Source organism: Anoplopoma fimbria, chromosome 22 (assembly GCF_027596085.1).
Source record: "Anoplopoma fimbria isolate UVic2021 breed Golden Eagle Sablefish chromosome 22, Afim_UVic_2022, whole genome shotgun sequence".
NCBI classification, from domain to species: Eukaryota; Metazoa; Chordata; class Actinopteri; order Perciformes; family Anoplopomatidae; genus Anoplopoma; species Anoplopoma fimbria.
The window spans coordinates 7,357,006-7,384,891 of record NC_072470.1 but is presented as its reverse complement, the minus strand read 5'-3'; the positions used below and the strand labels follow the sequence as shown (position 1 = coordinate 7,384,891).

At 43.9% G+C, this 27,886-nt stretch overlaps 1 protein-coding gene across 2 annotated transcripts; it reads left to right on the top strand.

Moving 5' to 3' along the window:
* The first annotated feature begins 130 nt into the window (after positions 1-130).
* On the top strand, positions 131-26,875 carry LOC129111828 (bone morphogenetic protein receptor type-2-like). 2 transcript variants are annotated; one of them, XM_054623953.1, is made up of 13 exons: positions 131-895; positions 11,649-11,834; positions 11,964-12,143; positions 14,967-15,074; positions 15,235-15,326; positions 17,362-17,592; positions 19,734-19,848; positions 20,994-21,154; positions 21,260-21,407; positions 21,664-21,800; positions 22,618-22,790; positions 22,889-24,219; positions 24,959-26,875. In XM_054623953.1, exons 1-13 carry the CDS (start codon positions 814-816, stop codon positions 25,219-25,221), a joined length of 3,207 nt encoding a protein of 1,068 aa, XP_054479928.1. In that variant the 5' UTR covers positions 131-813; the 3' UTR covers positions 25,222-26,875. The 2 variants fall into 2 exon arrangements, with proteins under 2 accessions (XP_054479928.1, XP_054479929.1); XM_054623954.1 differs by having other exon boundaries at positions 22,889-24,252; positions 24,959-25,045.
* Positions 26,876-27,886: the final 1,011 nt, after the last annotated feature.

Genomic DNA, 27,886 nt, shown 5'->3' with positions numbered 1-27,886 from the left:
CTTAATTCACAAATAATTAGCGGAAATGTTATAACGCATGCACGAACAGGGACAAGCGTAACGGTGGTGAAAACTCTGACTTTGCGTAAGAGCGCCTGAACGCAGCATCTGGTTCCAGGGTGGTGTTATGTCCACAGTCTGCGGCACCGCGGCGCTGCGTCCCCTCCTCCTTCTCCTCCTCCTTCCTGGCTGTGTTGGACTGTCCTCCACCCCCCCAGCAACCTGATACCGGAGACGAGCGGTCCAGACAAGCCCTGCAAACGAGGCGTTCCCAGCCGCCCTGCCTGTCTGTCTGTCTGCCCGGCGGAATGAGACGGGACGCGGAGAGCTAGCTGGTTAAGCTAATCAAGCTAGCATCGGCAGCGGTCCGCTTTTACGTGTTTTTCTAACCGGATTTTCACCGGTTGTGTCGAACGTGGGGACTATATTTTCAACATCTGCCCGTGCCTATACGATCAGCTTGTTTTTCTTGCGACCCCCCCCCTTTTTCTTTGCCCAAGTATTTTTTTTTTTACCCCTAACACCAAGACAGTCGCCCTCCCCGAGGCTAGCTGGCTAGCATGCTAGCTAGCAGACATGGACGCGTTAGCTGCTTTTAAATCACGCCAACACGCAAACACAACACTTTTTTGTGTGTTTTTTTTTGCTCTATGTCGTACATTAGATGTGTCTCATGCCAGGGAACTCGGTTCAAGTTATTGAGCTGACGTGAGGACAACCAGGAGAGGGGGTCGAAAACACACCTGGGGTCCGCTGGACAGGAGGACCGTAAAGCGGTAGAAAAAGACGTAAAAGGAGCCTCAGCCAGAAACCATGTCTGTGGGCCAGATCACCATGAAGTCTCTCCTTAAATATGGGTTCTGCTTTCTGACGATTCTCATGACTTCTGTGGCTGGTAAGTTGTTTTTTAAAAAAGGGGATTTATTCATTTTGTTTTGTATTTAAGGGATTGGTTTAAATATATCCTGTTTAAGACTTAAATGTTTTGTGACTAGGGCTGCTATAGTGTTTTTTTGAATGCAGATTGTCATTGTTGTAATCATACTTTTCCCCTAATCAGCATATGTGTGTGTGTCTCTGCTGTCATCTCCATCTTGTTCATCTCATTCCACTGAAGTGAACCTTCATGGATATCTCTCCTCAGAGTCTCTCCTTCTTCTAATCATTCTGTGTACAAAAGGCCTGGAAAAACACTGCCGAACATACCGCAGTCCCAGTCTGCCAAGTTGTGCCCCCTGTTTTAAGACTTTGGGCTCAAGCCAGGCTTCTGTGAGACCTTGAGAGCGATAAGATAGGAGCCCGGGGCCTGCAAAGAGATGGAGGAACAGTGCATGTGAGAGAAAGAGAAGGAGGGAGAGATAGATGTGGAATGTGTGGGAAGACAGGAAAAGTATTTTACAAGATGGGTAATTTAGGTGATAGAAGTTCAACATGGTGCTTAGGCTTTGGCTGTGTGTGTGTGTGTGTGTGTGTGTGTGTGTGTGTGTGTGTGTGTGTGTGTGTGTGTGAGAAAATAGGTGGTGTTGCACTCCGGTTTGCTCGTCTGGTGTTCACAACCGAGTGCGTGGGTGTGAATGTGTGTACAAACAGATTCTTAATAATGAAGTGTGTGTGTGTGTGTGTGTGTGTGTGTGTGTGTGTGTGTGTGTTTGGTGAGGCTCCCCTCCTCCATTCATAGACTGTGTATTATCAGAAGCCCAGAGTAATAACAGTTGTAGGGGTGGAAACAAAATATCTAAGTGTGGAGCCGAATTTGAATAAACTGTTACCGACACTATTTGCATCCAACAGACAGGTTTCTGGATTATTATTTGTATTCCCACTTAATGCAGAGGGGACGGTAATTGTTAAAGTTACAATGTCCCAGACCATATTTTTCTGTCATCTGCTTATTAGCTCCAACATGGTAAATATCGGAGAGAAAAAACATGCTGCTTTTAACTTTAAATTTAGAAATGGTGAGGTGAGCAGAAGAGTAGGGCGAAGGAGCGGGGGTGATTCAGCGGATCGAGTGGGACATGATGAATTTACCGAGGACATGCGTTGCCAGGTTGTGACGTGGGATGAGTAGTGAAGGGGAGAAAGGAGTGCAATTATTTTCATGTCAAATCGTAGCATTCAGCTAATGCTTTTTATGAGACGTGGCATGCCATTTAGTATTCCCCCCCCCAGAGCGATTCAACAATGACAGCGACCGGCAGAGGATTGACTCGTTCGCTCAACAATCACTGCAACGGACTATTAATGGATACTTGTGTGCATGCTTGCCATGTAAACAGCCAATAAATTAGAAGCGTTGCACTGTGCAGGACTAATTAGGGGGAGAGATATTCCCTACGCTCCCTCTGAGTCTGAGCTCCAACATTTTTTGGGACTCCCTTTATCTCATCTCAGCTTTTTCAAATCGTTATTCATGTCCTTCCACCTGTTTGCATCCGGAGCTTGCGTACCCTTCCGCTCTCTTTTCCCTCCCTTTGACTAATTGGTGTGTGGGTGGAGCGACATTTAGATCTTGACTGCCCAAAAAAATGTCACCAAGTAAAGTTAGACTTGCTCATAATGTATGCAACAACACCCACATTCAGGGCACCGTTGTCCAAGGTGAGCTGGATGGTTTTTTTGAGGGGGTCCAAATAGGATTAGAGCAGAAGTATTATTCCGGGAGCATAACAAAAAAAAGGGACTGCTCATTTGCTCCGCCTGTCCAAACTGTGAGGCTGTGTCTCGGAGGCCCCACACTGTGGCCTTGACAGTCTTCTCCCCGGGGCCACGGCGGGGACCCTTGGAACTGTCGGGCTCTGCGGTCACATCAGCGAAATATGAAGTTATTAGGGTTTAATTTGTTAAACCAGGTACAGGCTACTGTCAGAACTGGCATTTAATCAGTGATTAGAATGGCAAGGTTAGATGAAGAGGACCGAGAAGAGGACAAATCCGAATAGCTTAAATGCCAAGTACAATACAAGCTCAGGAATTTGCCTTGGTGACGTCGCAGCAGAGGCATTTTGAAAACCACAGAAGGAAGGGCTGAACTCTCCATGTATTATGGGGCTGCAACTCAGAGTGTACACAACACGGTGCGTTTCCATGTATCGCAGAAGTTTGAAAACTAAACAAAAAGCTCCTCATATTCTGCTTGACCCCACAATAGCACAGCTCACCTTGCCCTCTAACCAAATTGGTGGCAGTGGAGATGCATTGTGGGTGATTGTAGGCGTCCGGTTTGTCAAGGAAGGAGGACGTTGTGGAATACGTCTCTGGTTGTTCTGGATCGATTTGATATTCTTTTTATTTTTTATTTTTTATTCCATGAGTCTGACAAAGTGATAAAGTAGCGCAGTGTTAAATCAGTGGAGTGCTTTTTTAAAAGGACCATTATTGTCAATGAAAATGTCAGAAAAACTTGCCCATCACAATTTCCCAAAGGCCAAGAGACTGCTTCAAATATCTTGTTTTGTCCAACTGGCTATTCAAGACCCAAAGGTATTCAGTTTGTAATAAAGATGCCACCATCTTTTACCGTATTCATATTTCTTTTATAATAATTCCAGCAAATATATACATTTTGTTTTACTAGGTTTTGTGTCAATTATGATTATAATGAAAGCCTCAGACTGTAAGAAAGCAGCACAGTAATTAGAACATGTGATGTGATGTTGGTGTGCGCGTTTCAATTAACAGCATTGATTTGGGCCCAAAAGCCCAGGGGCCCCTCTCCACCAAGCCACGTCACCTTTTAGCTTTCAAGCTAGTCCGCTGCGTGTGCATTATGGTCTGGATGTGGACGCAGCATATCTCTGGAGGTAAACACAAGGACAGTAAATAGGTAGAAGTAGCTCGTAAAATGTTTAAAAATCAGTTGTAAAACCAACCAGCATGTAGAAGCAGAAATAGATCTAATACAATGACATGTAATGCAATTTAGACAGGAAATCAAGGAAAGGAGTCGTTACAGACGGCGAAGGATATAAAAGCACTGTATCCACTTTGGCTCTGTTATATTTTGCACTCTGTCCACATCTTTCTTTTCTTCGCGAGATGAAATTACTCTTCATTGCAGCTCGAAACAGACCAACGAATGCTGGGAGGAGGGGAGGCATTTGCTCTCTAATACAGCTAGCCTTGTAACTCTATTAGATACAAATAAATCAATGTCCGCTTTTCTCAGTACCTTGGTTTGAGTTGTGAGCAGAGGTAAAAAAGCAAAGTGGGACACAATAGGACAGTGTATTCAGCCGGGGCCTTCTGCTTTGGCAAAAGGGAGAAATTAGTGGATGTTTTAGAAAACAAAAGGTGCAGCCTTGAGATGGTAACTCGGAGTGACAGCCTATGATTAACACGAAAGCGTTTTTTCCTTAACCGGCAGAGACAATAAGTCTGGAGCGCGCAAAAAAAAAATAAATATTGCTCAGAGTATGGAAGAGCTGTTTTGGTTAGGTGTTTTAATGTATTTTCATTTTTATAAAACAAGGGCGCTGCTTTAAGGTGGTATTAGTCCTGTTTTTATTATCTCTTTAATCACTATTATGTCTCAGAGTATGTTCCTCTGTGACAGTTGTGATTTTATTTTTATATTATTATATTTGTGCTATTAGGCCTATAATAACTCCTGAAACATTATAGGGTTAAGGTGGTGTGTTTGCGTATTTAACCATAGTGTTAATGCCTAAAGTGCCTTCCTGTGTTATTTGTAGCTTTTAGTATCACTCTACTGTATTACGGGATGCCTGGAATCAACAACAGCAGCCAGCCAGCCAGCCAGCCAGACAGCCAGGGTGTGAGCTATTCATTCAGATTTTAGAAGCAGTCAGGATGTTTGAACATATAGAGCAGGAGGAGAAAGAGACGCATTCTGATTTTCTACGGTGAATAAAAGATACTAGGAGAAGTTTTGATGTACCCTTTCAAGAAAATATGAAGCTTAAAACTACATCATGTCAGACCACTATTATTACAATTGATAAATACCAAAAAGCTTAAAGACTAAACTTGCTGTAGTTGAAGTATTATTTTGTTATTAACACATATCACAGCCTGGGCCTCTGAACGTTTAAGTCCTCTGCAAATGTTTGCCCTATTAAATCACATTCTGGAATTGTATATTATATTAATATTTCATGAATTATATTTGTTTGCTAATAAATTCCTGCATTATGCAGCAATTCTGGACCAGTACAATTACATATTTCTTTTTTATTATCATTTGGTATTTCAAAAAAGTTAGGAAGTAACAGTGGAAGATACGGATCTCACACGAAGCGGTATTTTTGTAACAAGTCGACGTCAAAATTCTGAAAATGTAACGGTACTCGTTTATCTACAGTAAGCTAGTCAACGTTAGCTCTTAGGAGCCAGTGGGCGGCACAGTCCTGCCGAGCTAACGGCTAACATTAATGGAGGTCGCATTGAGTTTTATTATAACGGTCTCTCAAATCTCAAAAAGATGCGTTCAAATGTAATTTTTGAAAAATTTATTTTTTGGCGAGAAACTTGCATGAACCAGATCTATGAAGATGATTTCACAGCAATACTAAATAGATAATAACGAGGGAATTATGAGCTATTTGACCACCTTACACTACCTCTGTAAGGGTTTTTTCTTTTTTGTAGCCCCGGTAAGAAAAAATGGTATTGAGAAACGTGGAATTTTCCCTGGTATTGGTATCGACTACAATTTTATTTTTGGTATTGAGACATCCCTAGTGGTAGTTATTCAGATTAATATTATACAAGAAAAAAGAAAAGTAGCTAATGATCATAATTCAGAAGCTGCAACTGGCTTTTTTTTTGTTGCTTGAAAATGATTTTATTTTTCTCTCATCCACTAATTGTTTTCAGTTCTACTCTTTTTGACAATACAAGGTCTGAGTTCACAGCACCTGTCGGCTTCCACAGAACAGGTGAAGCCCCGTCATACCAGACAGCCGCAGGCTGTGCAGCTTGTCAAGCCAGTGTGCAACCCATCAAGTGTGGTAGCGGCTGTTCATTTATTCAACAAGGAAGAGACGTTGTCATAAACAAAGACCGAATTCAGACGCAGCCCGAAACCAAACTTTTGCTTGCTCATAAATAATCTGAGATTATGCCCCCACCCCCCCCTGCGGTGTGATGGTAAACACCACCTCGCTCTGTCATCTGTGTTTTCATCACATATCCGGGAAAGTTAAGGTATAAAGGGTGGAGGGGAGGGGGCGGTCATATCTGATATAAATGTATCGTGGTCAATAAATGGAGGCCCTCTAAACTTTAAGGGGTAGTATAAGCCCCCAGGATTAGCATAACTGTACCAGACCCAGACAGAGCCAGACTGAGTGGTGGGGTTTTTGAGGCTGGGGGGGTGGCGGGTGTTGTCCCGAGGCAACAGATGGGACAGATTAAAGCCCCCCATCCCCCCACATCTTTAAACTCAACCGGGAGACTTGGGGAAATTGGTGGTGTCAGCAAAGACTCATCAAACCCCGTCCATCCTACGTCAGCAACAAGCGTGCACCCAAACAGCAGCAGCAGCAGCAGGTATGATTTGTTGGCGCCTCTGATGGCCATCGGCGTGAGTCAGTGATGATTTAAAAAAACGCCACACACACACACATGTGCATGCCCCTTTTTTGCACCAGCCGTGCATGACGATTGACAGGTCGTTCTGAAAGTGAGCGCCAGAGAGGCGGCCGGTTAGAAATGCATACAGTTTTGATTGATGCTAGCACAGAATTAGCATTGCGCAAAAGGCATCAACATGGCAGCATAATGCCAGTTCTCCCCCATCAACACAGGAGCAAGAGAGCACAGCCTGTTCTGTGGCTGCGGACGGTGCACGAGTGTCTGCAGGGGAGACGGCGCGTGCACGTGTGCATTCAGCATGTTTCATCCTGCTTTTTTCTTCTTTTTTTTCTTCTGCCCTTCCAATTGTGGACGTGAACTAAGAACCAGTTGCGGGGTGAGAGAGAACAGCCAACACATCGGCGCACTCAGTGACTTTTAATCAAGACTCCGACCGCCGGGTCTCGCATCTCTCTCTGCGATGGGCCTTGGCAGCGAGGAAGGAGCGAGCCAGATTAGATCGCTGTTGTTTTTTAGCAGCGAGGGGAAGGGGGAAGACTGGGGACGGGAGGGTGCACCGAAGGCCAATTGGGGGAGGAGGCTTAGAGGACGGGGGGGAGAGATTAGCAAATAACTGGGCCATGGGTAAACACTCAGCAGTGCCCGTCGTCATCCAATGAACAGGCTCGGGGCAGAAAACTACTCCGAAAGCCTTTTGATATGACTACCCTCTCTCTCTCTCTCCCCCCTCTCTCTCGCTCTCTCTCTCCCTCTCATCTGCCTCGCTCCACTGGCCTTGCCTGCATACTCTGACCCACAATCCAAAATCCTGCAGTGGAAGCCAAGATCGCACAGCGAGCTCCACGGAGCAGAACTGGGGGGACAGAGGCCCGCCACGGCCAATCAGAGATAAACACAAGAGATTTGGCATCCAACCAGAAAACGCTCGCGAGAAAGACAGGAATTTTCAGTGGGACGGCCAACCGCGGTCGAGCGGAGTGGCAGACGAACCAATGAGATGTGACTGCAGGAGTGCTCCCGTGGCTCAGACTGCAAATGAGCAAAGCCGGGGGTTTGAGCTCCATCCCATTCTGCTCTGTCTCGCTTCGCGGTTCACTTTTTCTTGCGTGTATTCGAATGTCACAATACCAGAAATTTAGCAGTTGATATCAATACCAGTGAAATTTCCACCATTGTTGATACCGATTTGATACCACAATAAAAAAAAACTAAAGTAAAACAAAAATTTCCTTGGTACAACATACACTTCTTTAATACCAGTTTGTATTAGAAAGTTAAACGGAGCATAATTCCCTCTAATAACTATCTGATATTTTGATGAAAATATCTCCTTTTAAACCACTGGATTTATTCAAGTTTCTCTCCAAAAACAAAATTTTACAAGATTACAATTGAACACATCATGACAACACCACAGAGTTCACCTTCTAGTCAGTTACTCATCTTAACTGAATGAAGCCTGAACGCATCAGATTTGTTGCTCGCAATGCAGCGTTATCAGGGTAAAAATAGGGTGTGTGCCCTGAACGCATCAACAATGAGATCACTATGGCTCCCAAAATCTTTTTCAGTTTTTTTAGCCCTCATGCTACCTGCGATGCTATAGAAAAACTGTCAAATTTTGGCATCGACTTGGTACATAAGTACCAGTTATCTGGATAACACTGGAGTGTATTGAGCTACTAAATCCAATTATTATTTTTCAGAGGGCGAATACCCCCTTTTTTGTTGAAAGAAAATGGGAGGGAAATGGGAATTAAAGAAGCACCCTGTGCCCTGTGTAGTACAATGCTATTACTATCATGGTACGTCATTTACATACTTAGTTGTGTTCATAAGGAGGCATTGCTTTGTATTATTGCAACAAAGATGTACTGAAATCAAGCACTTCCCTCATGGCAATGAAGTGCCAAAAGAAAAATCAATCACACTTGAACGAAAAACCCTAAATCAATTTCTAGATCCAACCCAACACGATAAACCTTTTATCTGCAGTTTCAGTTTTCTTCATGCCCAAGAGCCTCTCGCAAGCAAGTATCATTGTGAGGTTTTTCATTTCATAGCCTTGAATTGTAGTAAAAGTATGAATAATTCATGTCAGCATACAGTATCTAGCCAGCTTTGTGAGAAAAGACAGGAGATACTCCGCTCTATGGATTTCTGTTCCATTCTCAGATTCCTGGCATGCAGTCCGTTTGTCTAGCTGACTATGGGTGTTGTCTCTCCGGCTCTGCACTTCCTTCAATTGTTCCTTGAAGGAACGAGAGTTCCTCAGCTCTTGCCTCACCTCCACAGCCCCTCTCTCCTCCACTTCTGGGTCTGGGTAGTTAAGAGAGGAGGTAAAGCTGAGGCAGAAAAGATAATTGTCGAGGCTGTCATTACCAAATTGCTCGAGCATTGCAGGTACTTACTAAAAGGTACAAGAGATCGGGTCTCACAGTCAAGGAACGTGCCTAGTCTGACTTAAATTGCGTAATTGAAAACTAATAGTTGGAAAAATGAATAGTTGAAGCCTTTAAATTTGCTGTAAACAACCGTCACGTATTATCTCAAACCAACCAGTATACAACATTTAGAGATAAAATAAATTAGTTCTTGATTTTTAGACTGGTAAACTGAAACAGGCTTCCGGTGATTGTTAGCTGAAACGACAACTGTTGCCAGCATTAGCAATTCAAGCTAACATTAGCTTCATGACTTGATTGAAAATATTAATATATATATATATATATATATATATAGATAGATATATATCATAACGACTTATCGTAGAATATATTGACATGACCTCAATCATTTTTATGTTTTAATGACTTATCATCCACAGTTTCGGTGTGGGAATATCTTGGATGCTGCACTTTTTTAGTGTTACCTTTTGTACCTTAGGTTAGAGCAGACAACCCCGTGGTTTCATCCATTCTTTACGCTATTTATCTTGTACTTGGGGTTTTGGAAAGGCTTAGGCCAGGCCTCTGTAGGGATGCTAAGCTACGATTGGACAATGTTCACCTTGTGATTTCCTTTCCTTTTTGCCGCTTAGAAAAGTAGTAAAATATGAATGAATATGTGCCCATTATGTCTCCCCCTGTAGTGTGTTTTGCTATAATGGGAGAGCTTATGTTACTCATTGGGGGAAATCATAGTTCCTAAGCTATTTCTGCGGCCATTTAAGCACAAGAAATGTGTTTATTTGTGAGTTTAGGCTGAAATTAAACACAGCTGCAGGAGACATCTCCTCTTCTTATCTGCTCAGTATTTATTTAGTATAAAGTTGCGAATCCAGCCCCGGTGGCGCCATGGTCGGCGCGTTGAGATTCAGTTTCCTCATTGTTAAAAAAATAATAATAAAAAAAATAAAATAATCAAACTCCTCTACAACCCTTAGTTTGAACTCCTTTCCCACTTAGCGCGCTACCCCTCCCGTAGGCAAAGTCAGTCCCACAGAACAGTAGGCAGCGAGGTCCCTGGAGGTCGAGGGCAGTCGAGGCCCACAGTAGGCCGGGGGTTGATAGCTTTATTTGAGGAGGGAGAGCTGGCGCCGTGCCCGGGCCGAGCCACCGCTCCAACGCATCACCCTCTGCCCACACAGGCTAGCTTGACCTTGGGCAGGGCACAGTCACCCTCCTCCATCCACCCCCTCCCTCCATAACACAGACCTCCCCCACCACATCCACCACCAACCCTTCCCCGGATGAAGGAAAGGGAGGAGCTCGGGAGTGAGGGACACAAACCGGCACATCGTGTTTCCCTTATCTGAAATTACCCAAAACGCAGGCTATGTACACAAACACACAGTCTGACTAACAGCTCAAACTATTTCTCCCCCCAGCACAGTTTACACTCTCCCAACGTGCACACTGTCCCATTTCACATCCGGACACATTCTGGCTTTTCCTTTCACTTTTGAAATTGATCCATCTCTGCCATAGAGCGTCGCAGGGATGAAGTATTTTTTTTAGTAGGCCAACAGGAAGTTAGCATGGCACTGGTTCACTTAACAAAAAGCAAATGGGATTTTCTTTTTCATTGGATTTTGGATTATTGAATAAAAATAAGCTCTGTGGCAAACAAACGTTGGTGATGTTTGTCTTTTTGTTCAGCAAGACAATCTTCACAAAGGAACACCACTTTTATGTTTTTTGAGGCGTGAATACAATCAAAGTAGGACGAAGGCTATGAACAAGCTCTATCATGGTCGCATGATGTCAAGCTAATGCTAAAGCTAAAGGATGTCTAGTTTTCAGCCCGGTGCCTTTAGCAGTCTTATTTAGCCACTTGTTAAGCAACTGCCTTTTTAGGACATGTAAAAGCTTCAAAATTCCCAGGTGGAATATTTTCTGACCTATTTTAGAAAAATGTTGTAGAAAAAAAACTACATTTTTATTAAGTTTGTGTTATCCACAGAGCTTATTTCAGCCATCTAACCAAAAAAACCCTTGATTTTTGAGACGAGGGAGTGCAGAAATGCATTTATTTAAATGTCGTCAAACATTGATCTCATTTCTTTTTCATTGCACTGTGTTTTCATTTTCATCGTGCTGTTTCAGATTAATATGTTGTCATATTATTGTCACAAGTGTTGTTTATGGTCCTAATGTTACATTCTTTTCCTCTGAGCCTCTGCGTGTGCTTGTTTTATGTTCTTCAGACTGCTGCCTCTCACAAGCCAGACGGCTATTCTTTAGCTGTGAATTCTTCTTTTATATGTCTTTTAGACAGATGATGTGTGATCAGCACCATGTCTGTTCAGCAGCCCTTGACAAAAAAATTGTGTAGATGAGTGACTTTCATCTACATCAGACAGTTTCCATAAAAAAAAACGTGCATATTTAAAGTGTTGTTGCGTCAGTGGCATGAGAATCGATAAAGAGATGCGATGACATGGCATGAATTAATAAAGCTGTGGAGCTGTCCCTCTCTCCTCACCACACTCGCTCATTAACACCAACCGCCTCCATCTTAGAATGTAATGCGCTTGTCATCCAACTATTCCATTGGCTTTCTTGCAACCCGTGGAAGCTCAGCTCCCATTTTGCTCAGAATTTTTGTCGCCCGACTTAGCTCTTAACTCCTCTGTCTTCTTCCCACAGCGGCGCAGGGCGACGAGAGGGAGTGCGCCTTCACCGACCAGCAGCAGCAGTGGGAGGTGGAGCGAGTGGCCGGGGGCGAGGGCCGCGTCTCCCCGGAGAACACCACCATCCGGTGCGCTAAGGGCAGCCACTGCTTCGGCCTTTGGGAGAAAAGTCCGCCGGGCGAAGTGCGACTGGTCAAACAAGGTAAGACTTAAGAGAGACACCGTCCACATTTTAATTTAACCTTTGACATTGCTGTCTGGGGGGGTCGAATTCTATTACATCAAAATTAGAATTTTTAGAGTATTATAATCCGTCACCTCTCTCTGCCAGGTTGCTGGACTTACCCGGGCGACCACCAGGGATGCAGCGACGACCGCTGCGTGGTGACCAGCCTCCCGCCACAGATCCAGAACGAGGCGTACCACTTCTGCTGCTGCGGCAGCGACATGTGCAACGTCAACTTCACCGAGGACTTCCCACCGCCCAGCCCAACCACGGCACAATCCCCGTGTAAGAGCATCTATACACACTTTTACGAAGATGTACCACATTTGGTTATACAATGGCTTCATTTAACTTCCTCGCCAAAGGATTCCTTTTTCATGATGGGTCTGTGGTCAAATAGATTCAAAGCTAGATCTCAGTCTAAGCTAACACTTTTATGGTGTACCACCGATCACCTGTGATGTCAGGTCAGTTCCACTGCAAAGGATTCAATGCCTTTATACACCAGAGTTTTTTTCTTTATCTTCCTGTGCGATTCTGTTCAAAACTTTTATTGAAGTGCTGCAACCTTCGCAAAATTGCATTGCTGCCAAAATTGCAAGTAATTCTCATTTTCGTGTCGTTTCTTTGTCACGCCTCCCGTTGTGTGAAGGCCTTCACACTCCCTGAATTCATTTCAAGTGATTGCTTGGTCCTTTTTATACAGATAAATTGACCCTGGGGTCCATCCGTCTAACTCCTCTGCCACGGCTGCAATCATCTCTTACATAATAGGGGAGAAAGAATGAAAGAAAAATCACTAACACAGAAATGATTGGGAGAAAGAAAAATGCGGCCCAACACACTGTCCTGAAACACAAAGCTTTTAACAGAAAAGAATGAACGGATGTTTGATACCATCAGAGCCGTCGTACCTACACCTACTCGCAGCTACTTTCTCTCTCTCACGTCCTCCTCTTCCTCCCCCCTCTGCTCTCTCATCGCACGGCCCCACGGCTCAGAACGAAGCGTCTCAGTAAGGTGTCGAAACAAAGCTAAACACACATATTGTTACTTGTTCATGCCTCTCAGGTTTAGCTGTGAATGAAAGCAATGTGTGTGGCAGGATGATGGGGGTGGGGGGTTGACGGCGGCGGCTCATCATCATCATCTCTCCTGCCAACACATAAACACAAACGCACGCTCTCTTCCATCTTATGTCGTCCCTCCACATTCCTCGGATTACAAGGCGTCTGCTCCGTCTGCGGGCGTGTCCCTACCGTTCCACTGACGCAGACCGGCGGCGAGACAACAGTCGCGGGGAAGTGGAGTGAAAAAAAACAAAACACACACAAACATTTGGCATTAGAAGACGGTTGGATTGATCAGTGGATCAGTGTAGTTTGGGTTGTGTTGTATCTTTAAATCCGGTTTTTGCTCTGTTAACTCCTGACATGTCTGGGCGGATTCATGCCAGTATTATTAGAAGTAGGAAATGGTTTGAGCCAGTTGGCTGTGTGTGTGTGTGTGCGTGTGCGTGTGCGTGTGAGTTTGTGTGATCTTAAGCCAAGAAACTTGGATGACGACATGCAGGGCTGGAAGGTGGGAGAAGCACTTGGATGTTTTACTTCAGTAAAAGTGGCAAGTAAGCAAGTATTCACATCATAGTATGCTTAAAATACCAAAAAGAAAAAAGTACTAATTTTACAGAATATGTTATATAATCGGATTAGAATTATTAATGCATAACTTTAATGTTGCAGATGGTAAAAATGGAGTTCATTCGAGCTACTTTACATATTGCTGGTTAGTGTAATCTATGATAATGCAACATCATTTATTTGTTGATTCTAATTTGTACTATAAATGCAAATTAACTACAGCTGTCAGATAAGATAGTGGGGTAAAAAGTACAATGTTTAACTCTGAAATGTATTGGAGTAGAAATGTAAAACTGCGTACACTGAAAATATAATGCACATATTCCTCAATACTAGTTTAGTTCAATACTTCACTTTACAAAGGGGAAGTATCAGTGGTGATTTAAAAAGGTCATTTTTTTTTAGATAAAAATGGTTAATTGCACAAATTATCCCTGTAGGAGGAATCTGAATTTGACCTCCTTTGAATAAAAACAATGACTCTATTTTCTCTATGGTCAACCCTAAAAATAGCGTTCCTATATCTGATATCGAAGTATTTGGGGGTAAATTTCGCCATATTTGACTTTCTCAAAGTACAAGTGGTACTTTAAGACAGGACGAGCAGGAGCAAGCTGATTAGCATGCCCACTTCAGCATTTATCTCAACACATTACATAGAGCTCAATGACATCACATCAACGCTGTAACCTCTTTACATTCTGTTGATAGTTTTAGTCAATTTTTTCAACAAGTTTTCAAATCAAATTCTCACACGTGACACCTTTTGAAACAGATTTTTTGTGTGTTTCCCCGTGTGTCGGTTGGCTTCCTGCGCAGCCCTCTAGTTGCCGTTGACCTTGCTGACCTTGGTGTTTTGGCACCATGTAACAGATGCAGGAGAGTGTGTTTCAGCGCGCATTCGGGCACTTTTCTAACATTTCCGCAATATACTAGCAGTATATTAAAGTTGCTTGTGTTCCATCTCCAGACTAGTGCTTAAAAATCGGACGCGGCTTCATGAATCACAAACACCTGAATCTGAAGCGAACTGCCTCTACCTGCAGCTCTTATCAAAAATGTACATATTTTCTTCCTTTCGCTCTGAGCGTTCACTTCCCACACATCCTCCACTCCTCCCTTTTCTGCGCTGCTCTTCCAGTCCGTTGACCTCGCTTCATGCTCGTTTTGCTTAATTGATGTTTGTTTTTTGTCTTTACTCCACCGCGTGCCTAATCGCCCATAAACGCACACACTTGCGTCCCATAGACATTTAAATTGTTTGTGTGCATATAAACCTGTGTTTGGGAAGGTAAAACAAAAAGAGAATTACAACATATATTATGCACACTTGCCGTCGTTCAGTGTTTGATGTCCTCCTCTGACTTCCTGCTCACTAATCAAAGGTTCCCACATACAGGTGTAACACTTTGATTTGTACTTTTTTGTTTTTAATGTGTGTGTGTGTGTCCCCCCCCTCTCCTCATAGACCCGCGCCCACTGCGCCACGAAGAGACAATAATCATCACCCTGGCAACCGTCTCCGTGCTGGCCGTGGTTGCCGTAGCAGCCTTCTTTGGTTACCGCATGATGCGCGGTGAGTTACCATGGCGAGGAGGAGCGAAAACTCATTCAAGGCCGTTTAAATGCTTATTTCAATAAGTTTCATTAATAGAATCAGAGATATTCTCTTCTTTGAATCCCCATGGGTTTTTTTTTTACATTTTCTGAACTGTGTGTTGTGTGTGTGATGATAGGAGATGGTAAGCAAGGCCTTCACAACCTGAACATGATGGAGGCCGCCGGCTCCGAAAGCTCTCTGGATCTAGACAATCTCAAACTGCTGGAGGTCAGTGCCCACATTGTGTTCTCTGTTCCGCCTCTTTACCTCTGTCTTTGTTTCTAGATGGTTCCAATATTACAGTTACACACTGGCATATAGTTTAAATTCGTAATGATGTGTAAATGGTTTTATCAGAAAAGTAAGGATGACTCACTACATCATTCGAACCCCAAATCCTGGATTTCTACTCCCCCGGTTTGAGAAAATGAGCTTGTATCAATATGTCGGATATGTATTCTCACTGGCGTCAGCATCTCCACACACACAGGAATTGTCTGTGTGTGTGTGTGTGTGTGTGTGTGTGTGTGAACGAGGGAGGTGAAACAAGTGTAGAGAAAGGAGAAACCAAAAGGCATTGAGGCCAAAAATCCACCCCAAAATACATCCAGGTTTCCGGTTACGTTTTGTCGTTTTCCAATGTGACCTTTTATCATCCGATCACGGCAGGACGCATTAAGTGACAGGTCAGGGCGCACATGTTTTTTTTTTTGCTTACACTGACACAGGATCCTGACAACCTGATACGGGGGCGCTCATATTGTGATAGGAAGTCTTTGGAGTCTGGATGATATTCAGACACAATGACAATACAAGCAGGGCAAAGGGATTAAAAGGCAAGCGGAGAACGCAGCTATTGATGTGAACAAAAATCCAGCCGCAGGAGACGGAGTGATGACATTTGTAACTTTCAAAGTACAATTTAACTTTTCTTATAATATAATTATTTCTCCGATTGAAAGACACATCTCCAGAGCAATACAAGGCCATTCTGGTGCTGCTCAAAAGCTTACCTGCAGCTCAAAAGCCAGCCTACAGGTGCCTTAAACAGACAGTGACCCACAGCCTCGCACAGGTAAACAAAGAGGTTAGCCAGTTATGTACAATTGGTTATTTCTGTGTTTACTTTGAGGCGAAACTCAGAGATGAGCTTGTGAAATGATTTATGTAACGCTGAAAGCCGTGGCGGACTCTTTTTTCTTTTTCTTTTTACCACTCATTTAATATTTTTTATGGTCAGACCAATTGATGCAGTAAAAAGAGGGTATAGGTTTTGGAGGATGGTTGGGTCAAACAAACAGAGACTTTCACCTTTGTCCCTTGGGAAACCAAGTCAAAGTTGACTTATTTAGTAGTAGACTTATGGTAAACCTACAATGTAGTAAGCACTGAGAAGTCTTGTCTCATGCCGGTTTCAAGTCTCTGCAAGTTTGTTATCCTACTGAAAAAAATCAGTGTCAGACTGAAAGGCAGAAAAAAGACAGATAGAAATCAGAACTGTACGGTTTACTTAAAAAATAAAAATAAATAGTTACGGGCATTCTGGTATGATGTGTTTCTAATGTGAGCTTTTAGCGTCTCAGAAAAAAGACAAAAGACAGCCAGCCAATCAGCACTGAACTTTAAAGATCCGGAGATGTTTGTTTGTTTTTCCTCTCCCCTCTCTTTCAACATCTATTCAGTGAATTTCAGAGCAGAGCGAGAGAGAGCGCTATCTTTTCAGGCTGGAGTTGAATTCAAAGCGGTGTCCTTGTGCCTTATCAAATGCAGGCGCTCGTTCTTTCAAATCAAACTCATCGCAGCAGGGCGGGGGAGGGAGACTTACTCAAAGACAAAATAGAGTCTACTGCAGTATATTTTATTGCCAGAGATAAATATGTTTAGCAGACGCAGGTGGAAATAGATGCACTCATTTCTTAATCCTTTCTTAAGCAGAATGTTTGGACCTCAATGTCACCGTGTTCTCTTGCTAATTCAGGACACTATTTGGAAGATTTCAAACTGACTTAAAGACTTTTTAACTGTTTAACCCTGCTGTTGGCCTGTAACTTTGTTTTCCCCCAATCTCCCTTCTGCCTGCTTTGCTGTCTTTATTTGCGTGACTTCTTTTTTGCTTCTTTGTATTTGTCAACCAATGTGTCTGTAAGCAGCAAAAACAAACTTATTATCTCACTCACACTCATTTTTTGTTACATGAAAGAAATAAAGATCTAGAATTCCAGAAAAAACGTCTATAAATATATTTTTTCTGCATCCCCACCAGCTGATCGGGCGCGGTCGATACGGCGCAGTCTACGGCGGCTCTCTGGACGAGCGACCCGTGGCTGTGAAGGTGTTCACCGCAGCCAACCGGCAGAACTTCCTCAACGAGTGCTCCATCTACCGGCTGCCACTGCTCGAGCACGACAACATCGCCCACTTTGTCGCCGCCGACGAGCGGACGGGCCCAGAGGGACGCACAGAGTACCTGCTGGTCATGGACTACTACCCACATGTGAGTAGTCATATTGGATTTTTTTTGCAACCAGTGAACAGAGGTGACCATGCTAGGCGGCGTATACGTGTCAATCACAAGGTAGCTCCGCTCTAAAGCATACCCTGCTTAATTTACTATATGAACATCATGCTGTATTGAAGAAGACTTGAACCTAGAGATTGAGACCATAAACTCATGTTTACAACTTTTAAAGAGGTCATATATCAACTGAGAAGTAGGGTCATTTTCTTTTAGACTTCTATACAACCAAAAGGGGTCGCCCCCTGATGGCCATTAGAAAGAATGCAAGTTAAAGGGACTTCCGCATTGGCTTCTCTTCTTGGTTGCCGCCTGGTTTTTATGTAGAAACAAAACGTTTAAAATTTTTATCTCAGGGTAACGAGCATCATCATTACACAATGTTAAACTATAACAAGCTCCAAATCCACAAAATCAGCCTGAAATTTTGGAGTCTGAAAGCATCGCATGCGAGTCTACGGCAGAGCAGGATAGTTAGACTCTACACCAGGGGCAGGGCGAGGTAAAATGAGTTTGTCTGGAGCTGGAACTCTTCTTCTAACAGCTCACTGCGGCTGATGCAACTGGTTTCTTGCAGTCAGTCCGTGCGTGTTGCAGATCTTTTCACATGACTGGAGTTTCACTGCCAGTCGTTCTCAAGTGCTATAGAGAAGATAGAAGACGTCGAGGAAACTGAAATGGGCTTTGAAGTCGCAGACCTTAACGTAGAAGGAAATTTAAAAGTAGATATATTCAGTCTTTTCAGCTTTTCCGGCAAACAAATGAACACACTGTTGGTGTAGCATAAGGAAAACGCCGACCTCCAGGAACTCTACCATAAATATTAATGCGGACATCCCTTTACACAGACTATATTTGCCGTCCAAGCCTTCGGCATCCTAATTACAAGTCAGCTGAACCCCCCCCCAGCCAGCCAGCCTATGAAAGGAGCCCATTATGCATGGCGACCATTACGCTAATTGGCATTGTCATGGAAACTCGGACAGGACAGGAGCCCGAGACACATAATGCATTCAAGTTAATGATAATATCATTAAAACGAACAGATTTAATGTGATTTTCTTCAGTAGCGGATGTGGGTATTGCCATTGTGAGTGATTTTTTTTTTTTTTTTTTTGAGAGAGAAAATATGTGTGTGTGTGTGTGTGTGTTTGTGCGTGTGTGTTTGTGCGTCAGGTCTGGGCCGATCATGGATTTATCAAGGCTGATGGAGATAATTGAGGAAGAAAATTAATTATGTGCAGAATCATTTCTGGAATCTCGATATTCTTCATAAAACACCATCATCTTGGCACAAAACTCTTTAATCAGGAGGGGTTCCTTTAGGTCTCCAGACAAATGTGGAATAGTTTATTTTCACTATGATAATCACTATAGAGGTAAGCCCAATGTAAGTAAGAGCCATACGAGTGACTGCAGCTACCAGAGGTTTCACTTCCTCCACGGTTCTCTCCCCCAACTGTACTTGACAACTATAGAATTCAGGTCTTAAAGGAGCACTTCACCCACAAGATGACCGTTCGTATATAAATTATTCACCCTGTGTTACCTTGAATTCCTGAGGAAAATTATGTTTTTTCTCTCATGCCTCCAGGTTGAACAGAGCGTCCAAAATGGAGACAATTAAACCTTCGGAATCCCAAGCATTTTCGGGGTGTTTTTCGCTTCTGTAAAATACAAAAAAGATATTCTCTCTGACGTTGATTTTCACTGCAATATAAAGGTCCTGCACCTCAATGGAAACAGCACAGTCATGGCTAGAGGTAGAGGGAACTCAAAAATGTATTTTGTGCAGTATAACACAGTTATACAATGCCATAAATCATGCAAACAATGGAATCTACAGTATATATTCAACATTGTTCCAAGTGTCCACAAGTTTTACCAATTTCTTACACATGTTTTTATAGATTTTTGTTTACCCCCCTCATCTGCGTGTCTTCTTATCTGTCAGATCTTTAAAGTGATGCTGCTGGTTGTTTTTTCTCTCTCTGTATCCTCTCTCCCCTCTATGTTTCTCTCTCTAATCTCCCTTGTTTACCATTTTGTCCTTCCTCTATTTCTGTCTGCTTTTTTCCCTCCTCTTAACCTTCTCCTTCCCCCCTTTTCTCCCCCCTCAGGGCTCTCTGAGTCGCTACCTGGGCGTCCAGACCAACGACTGGGTCAGCAGCTGCCGGCTCGCTCACTCCGTCACCCGGGGCCTGGCGTACCTGCACACGGAGCTCTTCAAAGGAGGTGAGCCGGAGGCCACACACACACATACACAGTTAATTACATAACTGTCACAGTTTACTCAGCCTAGAGTTCCAAGGCTTCCGTATATTACTGACACAAACATGAAGAATCGTGCAGGAAAATGGGAAAGCTTTCAGTGTGTATCCCTGTTAGTTTAGATTACTTTCAAAAGGCTTTTTTTTTGTGTGTGTGTGCGTGTGTTGAGCCTTCTTACAACCCCGAACCCTGCGGCTCCACGTGGCTCTGTTTGGCTTGGAGCGCTCCGCATCCCTGCATTTTTGACGCACGTACACACTGTGAGCACGGCCTGGGTATCTACAGCCACAGAGAGTGTAAAAAAGAAAAACAGGAGGGGGACGACAAAGGGGGGGGGATGCAGGATAGGGACTAGGACGACGTGCGAGTATCTCCTTGGCTCGAAGAAGTCCATCTCAGGAGGCAGGAGTGACAACTGAACTAAGCCTCTCAGTGTTTGCACTTCCTCCTCTTTCTTCATCAGCTCAGATAAGGAAAGGAATGGAAGCGAGTGTGCTTGTGCAAGCGTGTGATAAACAAGGGGGGGGGGGAGGTGGGGGGCTGGCTGTCCATCTCCCTTCGCCTCTTTTCCTTTTCCCTTTCCCTCAAGTCGGAAGAGCGGAGAATTGTTTGTGCGTGGCTGCCGCTAAACAGCAAGAATCTCCCATGCCTCAGAACAGTTGCCATCCTCCCTCCCTCCCTCCTCCCTCACATCAATAGAAGGCAGCAGATAACTGTGGTGGCTGCCGCGACTTCCAGCCGCCACTCACTGCGCCCTCTGCTGGACGGAAAGACACAGGCAGGCGGAGGCCACTGTGATAGGGTCTTAATCCCATTGTTGTAGATTAGATTAAAGGGGTTTTAGCTGTCTGTTAACAGTGCGGCTTGAGTCGGGCGAACAATGAGTAATGAGTGGAAACAGAAAGCTGTGTGAAGGGGATTCGATGGCTGTTTATCATTCATTTGCAAATACCCGCAAAAAAAAAATATTTAAAAAAAATGGCCATCTTCGAAGCACAAACTTTATGGGAGGCTTACATGTTTAATGAGAGATAAATTAGCTCAAATCCTTCTGTCTTCTTCTCATCCTCTCTTTGCCATCTTTCCCTATCCCTCTCTCAACGATCAAGACTTGTACAAGCCGGCGGTCTCCCACAGGGACCTGAACAGCCGGAACGTCCTGGTGAAGGGCGACGGCATGTGCGTCATCATCGATTTTGGCCTGTCCATGAAGCTGACGGGGAACAGGCCGGCGCGTCACGGCGAGGAGGACAACGCCGCCATAAGTGAGGTGAGTGTTCATGAGCTTTTTACTATCAATTTCGTCCGGTCTCGCCACATCTTCCGTCCAACTCACCCTCAACCGTGCACTTTTTTTTTTTACTCCGTCTGCCAGGTGGGGACGATCCGCTACATGGCCCCGGAGGTCCTGGAGGGGGCGGTGAACCTGAGGGACTGCGAGTCGGCGCTGAAGCAGGTGGACATGTACGCCTTGGGCCTGATCTACTGGGAGACCTTCATGAGATGCACGGACCTCTTCCCTGGTGAGACACACAAGTCTGTCTGAGTTGTGAAGCCACCAAAATATACAAGAGCTTGAAGTATTTTTTTTTTTACTGCCATTATCAAAACAAACAACATAAGAGTAAGGCCCCTCCCACGCAGCCGACAGCAGACAGCCCTTAAAGACACATTTATCTTATTTGGGGAAGCAGTCGCCGAGATGCAATAATTCATAATGAATATTTCTGGCCACATGAAAAATATCTAAGACGTGTCCTTCCTCGTCCCTACCTCCAGGAGAGTCGGTGCCAGAGTACCAGATGGCCTTCCAGGCTGAGGCAGGGAACCACCCGACGTTTGAGGACATGCAGGTCCTGGTGTCCAGGGAGAAGCAGCGGCCCAAATTCCCCGAGGCCTGGAAAGAGAACAGTTTGGTGAGAAACAGTTACATTATTGTTCTTATGTGTGTGTATATACTAGTGGTGCAACAGATCATAAAACTCACGGTTCGGATCGGATCAGCACAAAAGAAAAAAACTGACCAAATATAACTGTTACTGATCCCCCGATCACTTTTTTTTTTTTTTTTTTGCAGCCGATACTAATTGATGATCATTGATGATCCATATTGGCAGATACAGAGACCACCCAGATTGTATTTCTATTGATTAAAACAAACTTGTCATTAGTAGTTTTAATGATTTATCATGATCTGCCTAAAGCTAGTGTAAACAGCTCATAATTCATCTCTAATATTTATTTATGTTGTGAAGACATTCGAACAACTGGATTTATTCAAGTTTCTCAACAGAACTAGATTTTTTGGGAGATAACGTGAACACATCATGATAACTTTTTTAATTTACCTTATCCCAATAATCCTTTTCATTGAACAGCGCTTGAACGCATCTTATGTAACCTAACGGAACCTTCATCTGTTGGCCGTTAGCGGTGCTGCCATCGTCATTAGCTTTTCTCCTGTCAATTTAAACCCAGATTAGTTGTTTACAATCTAATATAGATATATATCAATCAAACATATTGATGTCCCGCATTCAAAACCATGCTTCTAAAACAAATAAATGAGTGAATGATGTTAGTGGGTTTAAAGATTCACTCATCCACTGGAAATTAATTGCAACACCTCCTTCAGTGTAAGATTTTGGGCGGGCAAAATCCAGGTGATGTTTTCTATCGATGAGTGTTTTATATTGCTCATGTTGTAAAATATTAAAACCGTGTCTCCCCCAGGCGGTCCGCTCTCTGAAAGAGACGATGGAGGACTGCTGGGACCAGGACGCAGAGGCCCGACTCACGGCACAGTGCGCCGAGGAGCGTCTGGCGGAGCTGCTCCTCATATGGGACCGCTCCAAGTCGGTCAGCCCGACGCTCAACCCCATGTCCACCACGCTGCACAACGAGAGGTAGGCAAAAACACGGAACGACTTCTACCATCGCAACGCTTGTTTCTTCGAAAATGTCATCCTTACCGTTGCCCTTGCCTCTTTGTCTTTCTCGCCAGAAATCGCATGACGCCAAAGTCGGGCCCGTACACGGACCAGACCTCCACTTACATAGAAGAGAACGAGGGAGTTGCCAAGAACACGCAGACCGACACCACCGGCTCCCTGAGCGGTCGCGTCGGGGCTGTGACCGGAGAGAGGAACAGGAACTCCATCAATCAGGAGCGCCAGCAGCAAGCCAATGCCCGCCTGCCAAGCCCAGAGGGCAGCAGCACCAGCGCAGGCCTCAGAGGCAGCCCCTCAGCCTCCACCACTACCACCACTATCATCTCCGACTCCGAGGGCCCCCCAGGGACCCCCGCCGTCCCCGTCTGCCTCCACCTGACCCAGGAAGACCTGGAAACCACCAAGCTGGATCCGAAGGAGGTTGACAAGAACCTAAAGGAGAGCTCGGACGAGAACCTGATGGAGCACTCGCAGAAGCAGTTCTGCTCCCCGGATCCGCTGAGCCCCGGTAGCTCCAGCCTCCTCTACCCGCTCATCAAGATGGCGAGCGAGGCCGCGGGCACGTCGGACCCTGCCGCCCCAATGCCCACCACCATCTTCCCCCTGCCCAAGCAGCAGAACTTGCCCAAGAGGCCGTCCAGTCTGCCCCTGCGAACCAAGCCCACCAAGAAGGAGTCGTCGTCGTCTTCACTCAGATTCAAGTTCGGACGCTCGGGGAAGTCCAACCTGCGGCAGGTGGAGGGGACAAAGATGAACATTGGCGCAGCGCCGGGCGCAAACACAGCGGCGGAGGCTCACCGGGCCGCGGGGACAAACAACACACCGGCTCTGCGGGACGCTCACGTCAACGGAGCGGCTAACGGTCACGCCAGTGCCGGGATCTCGTCCATGACCGCGGGTGGGGCGACGGGTTTCAGAGGATCCAGCGTAACTCAGAACGGGTCCGGAGCACTGAGGTCCGACGATGGCCGCCTGAGCCTCGGCGTCATCACGGCCAGCCCAGACGAGAACGAGCCGCTCCTGAGCCGCGAGCGGGAGCAGCCCGACCCGAGGGAGGCGGCGCCCAGCGTTGCGGCCCTCCGCTCAGCTCGACCCAACACGAACAACAACAACAGCAACAACACCGGCCACGGCAGGGGGGACGGGGAGAGCGGGGGAGAGAGCGACGGAGGAGAGGAGGATGGGAGCGGGGAGGGAGGGAGCAGAGAGACCACGGGGCCCCCGGGTGAGAGCTCGGGGTCCGGGTCCGGCGTCGCAGTCCCCCAGCGGGAAGCTCCGGTCACCATGAGAGGGGAGGCCCTGCTCAGGCAGCCCAGGGCCCGCCGGCCCGAGAGACCCAACTCCCTGGACCTGTCCTTCACTACACAGGACCTGGCCTCACTAGGTGATGTCACGCACCAACATGTCCAGTGAAACAGTGAGACTCATTCATGTGTTTTTAATGGAGCTTTATGGCACAGAGGAAGAAGATGTATCACGCTTTAACAGTTCAAAATGATATTAGATGCAAATCCTCTCATTGGAGAAACTTCAATCTACAAATGTTTAGCATTTATATTTGATACTTAAAACAATTTGGTTATTAAAATAGTTAATAGATACTAACCCAATTGATTAATAATTAAAGAGCATTAAAGAGCATTGAATTGCATTATTATAAATTGTTGATTAGATCAGCCATACTGAGCTATGTATCCTTAAAGGGACACTTCACCAATTTTATCAGTTTGCCCCATCATGTGAACCATGATCTCATAAAGACATAGTGATGTCACAATGATATAGTGATGTCATCAGGCTTATTGGACAACAGAGTTACATACCGGGGGGGGCTTGGAGTAGGAAAGAAATTGGCATTAACAAAACAGGAAGGTTCATATCAAGCTATATTGGTTGCATTGTGGGAAATGTAGGATCCAGTGTTTTTTGGAGCTTAACTAGCGACTAAAGTTCGGGATATCTGCTGCTTCCATTTTGATCATTCTATTTTTTAATATGTCAGTTTGAAAAAATGACATTTCTCCAGCTCACGGCCGCACATGGCCACCTACAGGAGACTGGTATTAAATATGTGTCATGTACCAAACTTCAGGGACTGATCAGTGTCCCTTCCTGTCTTCCAGGGGAGGGCTTGGCACAGCCGGACGGAGCCTTTGGGCCAGGCGGTGACAAGATCAAGAAGCGCGTCAAAACGCCGTATTCCCTGAAGAAGTGGCGGCCAACAACGTGGGTCATCTCCACGGACGCCAGGGGGCCCGAGGTCAACAACAACAACAACGGGTCGTCCCGCGGTCCAGCTCACAGCCAGAGCCGGCCCAAGTCCAGCTCGGCCATCTACCTGCGGGGGGGCAGCTTGGCAAGCGAGCCCAGCGACACGCACGTGTGAAACTATCTGACGAGACTGAAAAAAAAAGAAAAGAAAAACTGAGCTTTTGGTTTGTGTCTGCTGAGCTCCCTGCTCTCAATCAGCAAGAGGAAGCTACGGAGCTTGTTGTGAACAAACGGTGTGAGTCTGATCGTGTACAGTAATTAAGGTCCGTCTCACTCCTGTGTGTCTTTCTAATGATGGCATTGCTTTAAATGGAATCCAGCTATGCAGCATTCTCGTCCGCTTCTGTTTACGCGTTTTATTAATCTCCCTTTTTGTCGTTTTTTAATTATTTTTATTTTTTTTACCACGTTTCGTCCTCATGAGCGTAGCGACGTTTTGATTTCTTTCTTTTTCTATGTGCACTTTGAACCGACTAAAATCAGTGTTTAGAAAGTCCTGTCCTTTGACCACAACAAGAAGTGGTCTCTAAACTTTAAAAAAGAAAAAAAGGAGGCGCCAAAAAACAATCACTATGAGCGCTCTGGTTTTTTTTGCTGCATCAAGCGATGTTCTTGAGCATGCTCGGTAAAAAAAAAAAAAAAAGAGTTGACGGTCTTAAAAGACTGAACAAAACTGCTCAAATTTTTCTATGTTTCCTTGATTTGTATGCAATACCAATTTTTTCGACTATCGATTTTTTGTATCATAATTTTTTTAATTGTGCAATAGGATTTAGCTTTTAGAACGCTTTCGATGTTTTTATCGCTTCTGTTATTTTTGTTATTGTTTCAATCCCGTCGTTATTTTTTTTGTCATGTTAAATTTTTGTTGCACTTATGAATTGTCACAATCGTTTTGTAAACAATCCACCGTACACTATCAACCCCCCCCTGACTCAAGAGGAGAAAAACGGATGACAATCCTCTCTTTCCTTCTTCTCTGGATTAATTTTTGTGATGGGGGGGGGGCACAAACACTAACAATCAACCCTAAGTGACTGGAAAAAAGTGGGTTTTTAACAGAACTCCTTTCTGCTTGCACAAATGACACCAGGAATGGCTCAAACTCTGGGGGTCTTCAAACACTACAATCACCGGAATCGAACCTACGGAGGGATCTGTTACAGTGGCACCTCGAACTCACATCACTGTACCACCATCACCTGACCTCACTGTGGACTCTGTGTAGCTGCCCGTTATGCGACTGAAAGACCCGGAAACACTAAGAAAAGCCCACATTCTGCTCTACTACCAGAAACTAGTCCAAAAGATACCAAACCCCTCTGAAGCACGCTGGATATTATTTCTGCTTCTCGCTGTCTCATCCCTCGATGTCCGAATGACTGATTCCGCGCTCGCACGTGTGTGAGTGTGCACGCGTTGGGTGTTTTTCCTTTTAAAAAGCATTAGAATTGTCGAGGCGTAGCTGTACAGTCGTGCTGAAATTGTCATCGTACCCATTCTGTGGTTTTTCAGGCGCTGCTTCAGGGCATACTAAAAAAAAGAAGATCTCATTTATGTTTTTGTAATCTGTAATTTGTATGAAAAACAACAACATATGTATGTGTATTGCATTGATATTTGCATCATTTCTATGGAATTCTGTTTTTGCATTCAATGGACACGGCCTTCGATTTCCATTGCTATGCATCTGCTCGGTACAGTTTCTGTAAACATTTTCAAGTCAATATGGAAGTAAAAAAAAAACTCAATAAATGTATGAAATAATCGTTTGTTATATCTGTTAAGGTCATATCTAATTTGGGTTTCAGGGTTTTAACCAGTTGTAGACTATTGTCGCGAATTCGCTTCAAACCGCTTCCAGTCGTGTTTAATTACTATTATGCCCAATTATGCCTAATGTCGCTAATTTGCCTCATACGTGTGCTATATTGAAATTAATAATCTCTGACAGCAAAAAACACAAATAATTATTGTTTTATACAGTACCAGTCAAAAGTTTGGACACACCTTCTCATTCAATGGTTTTTCTTTATTATTATTTTTTTCTACATTGTAGATTAATATTGAAGACATCCAAACTATGAAGGAACACATATGGAATTATGTGGTAAACAAACAAATGCTCAACAAACCAGAATATGTTTAATATTTTTGATTCTTCAAAGTAGTTGAATGAGAAGGTGTGTCCAAACTTTTGACTGGTACTGTATATATAAATATGTATGTCTTTTTATATATATATATATATAAATGTATGTCTTCTTTTATATATATATATATATAAATGTATGTCTTCTTTTATATATATATATATAAATGTATGTCTACTTTTTATATATATATATAAATGTATGCCTTCTTTTTATATATATATAAATGTATGTCTTCTTTTATATATATATATAAATGTATGTCTTTTATATATATATATAAATGTATGTCTTCTTTTATATTATATATATATATATAAATGTATGTCTTTTTTATATATATATATAAATGTATGTCTTTTTTATATATATATAAATGTATGTCTTTTATATATATATAAATGTATGTCTTCTTTTATATATATATATATAAATGTATATCTTCTTTTATATATATATATATATATAAATGTATATCTTCTTTTATATATATATATATATATATATATATAAATGTATGTATGTCTACTTTTATATACATATAAATGTATGTCTTATTTCATACAGTACCTGTCAAAAGTTTGGACACACCTTCTCATTCAATGGTTTTTCTTTATTTTTATTATT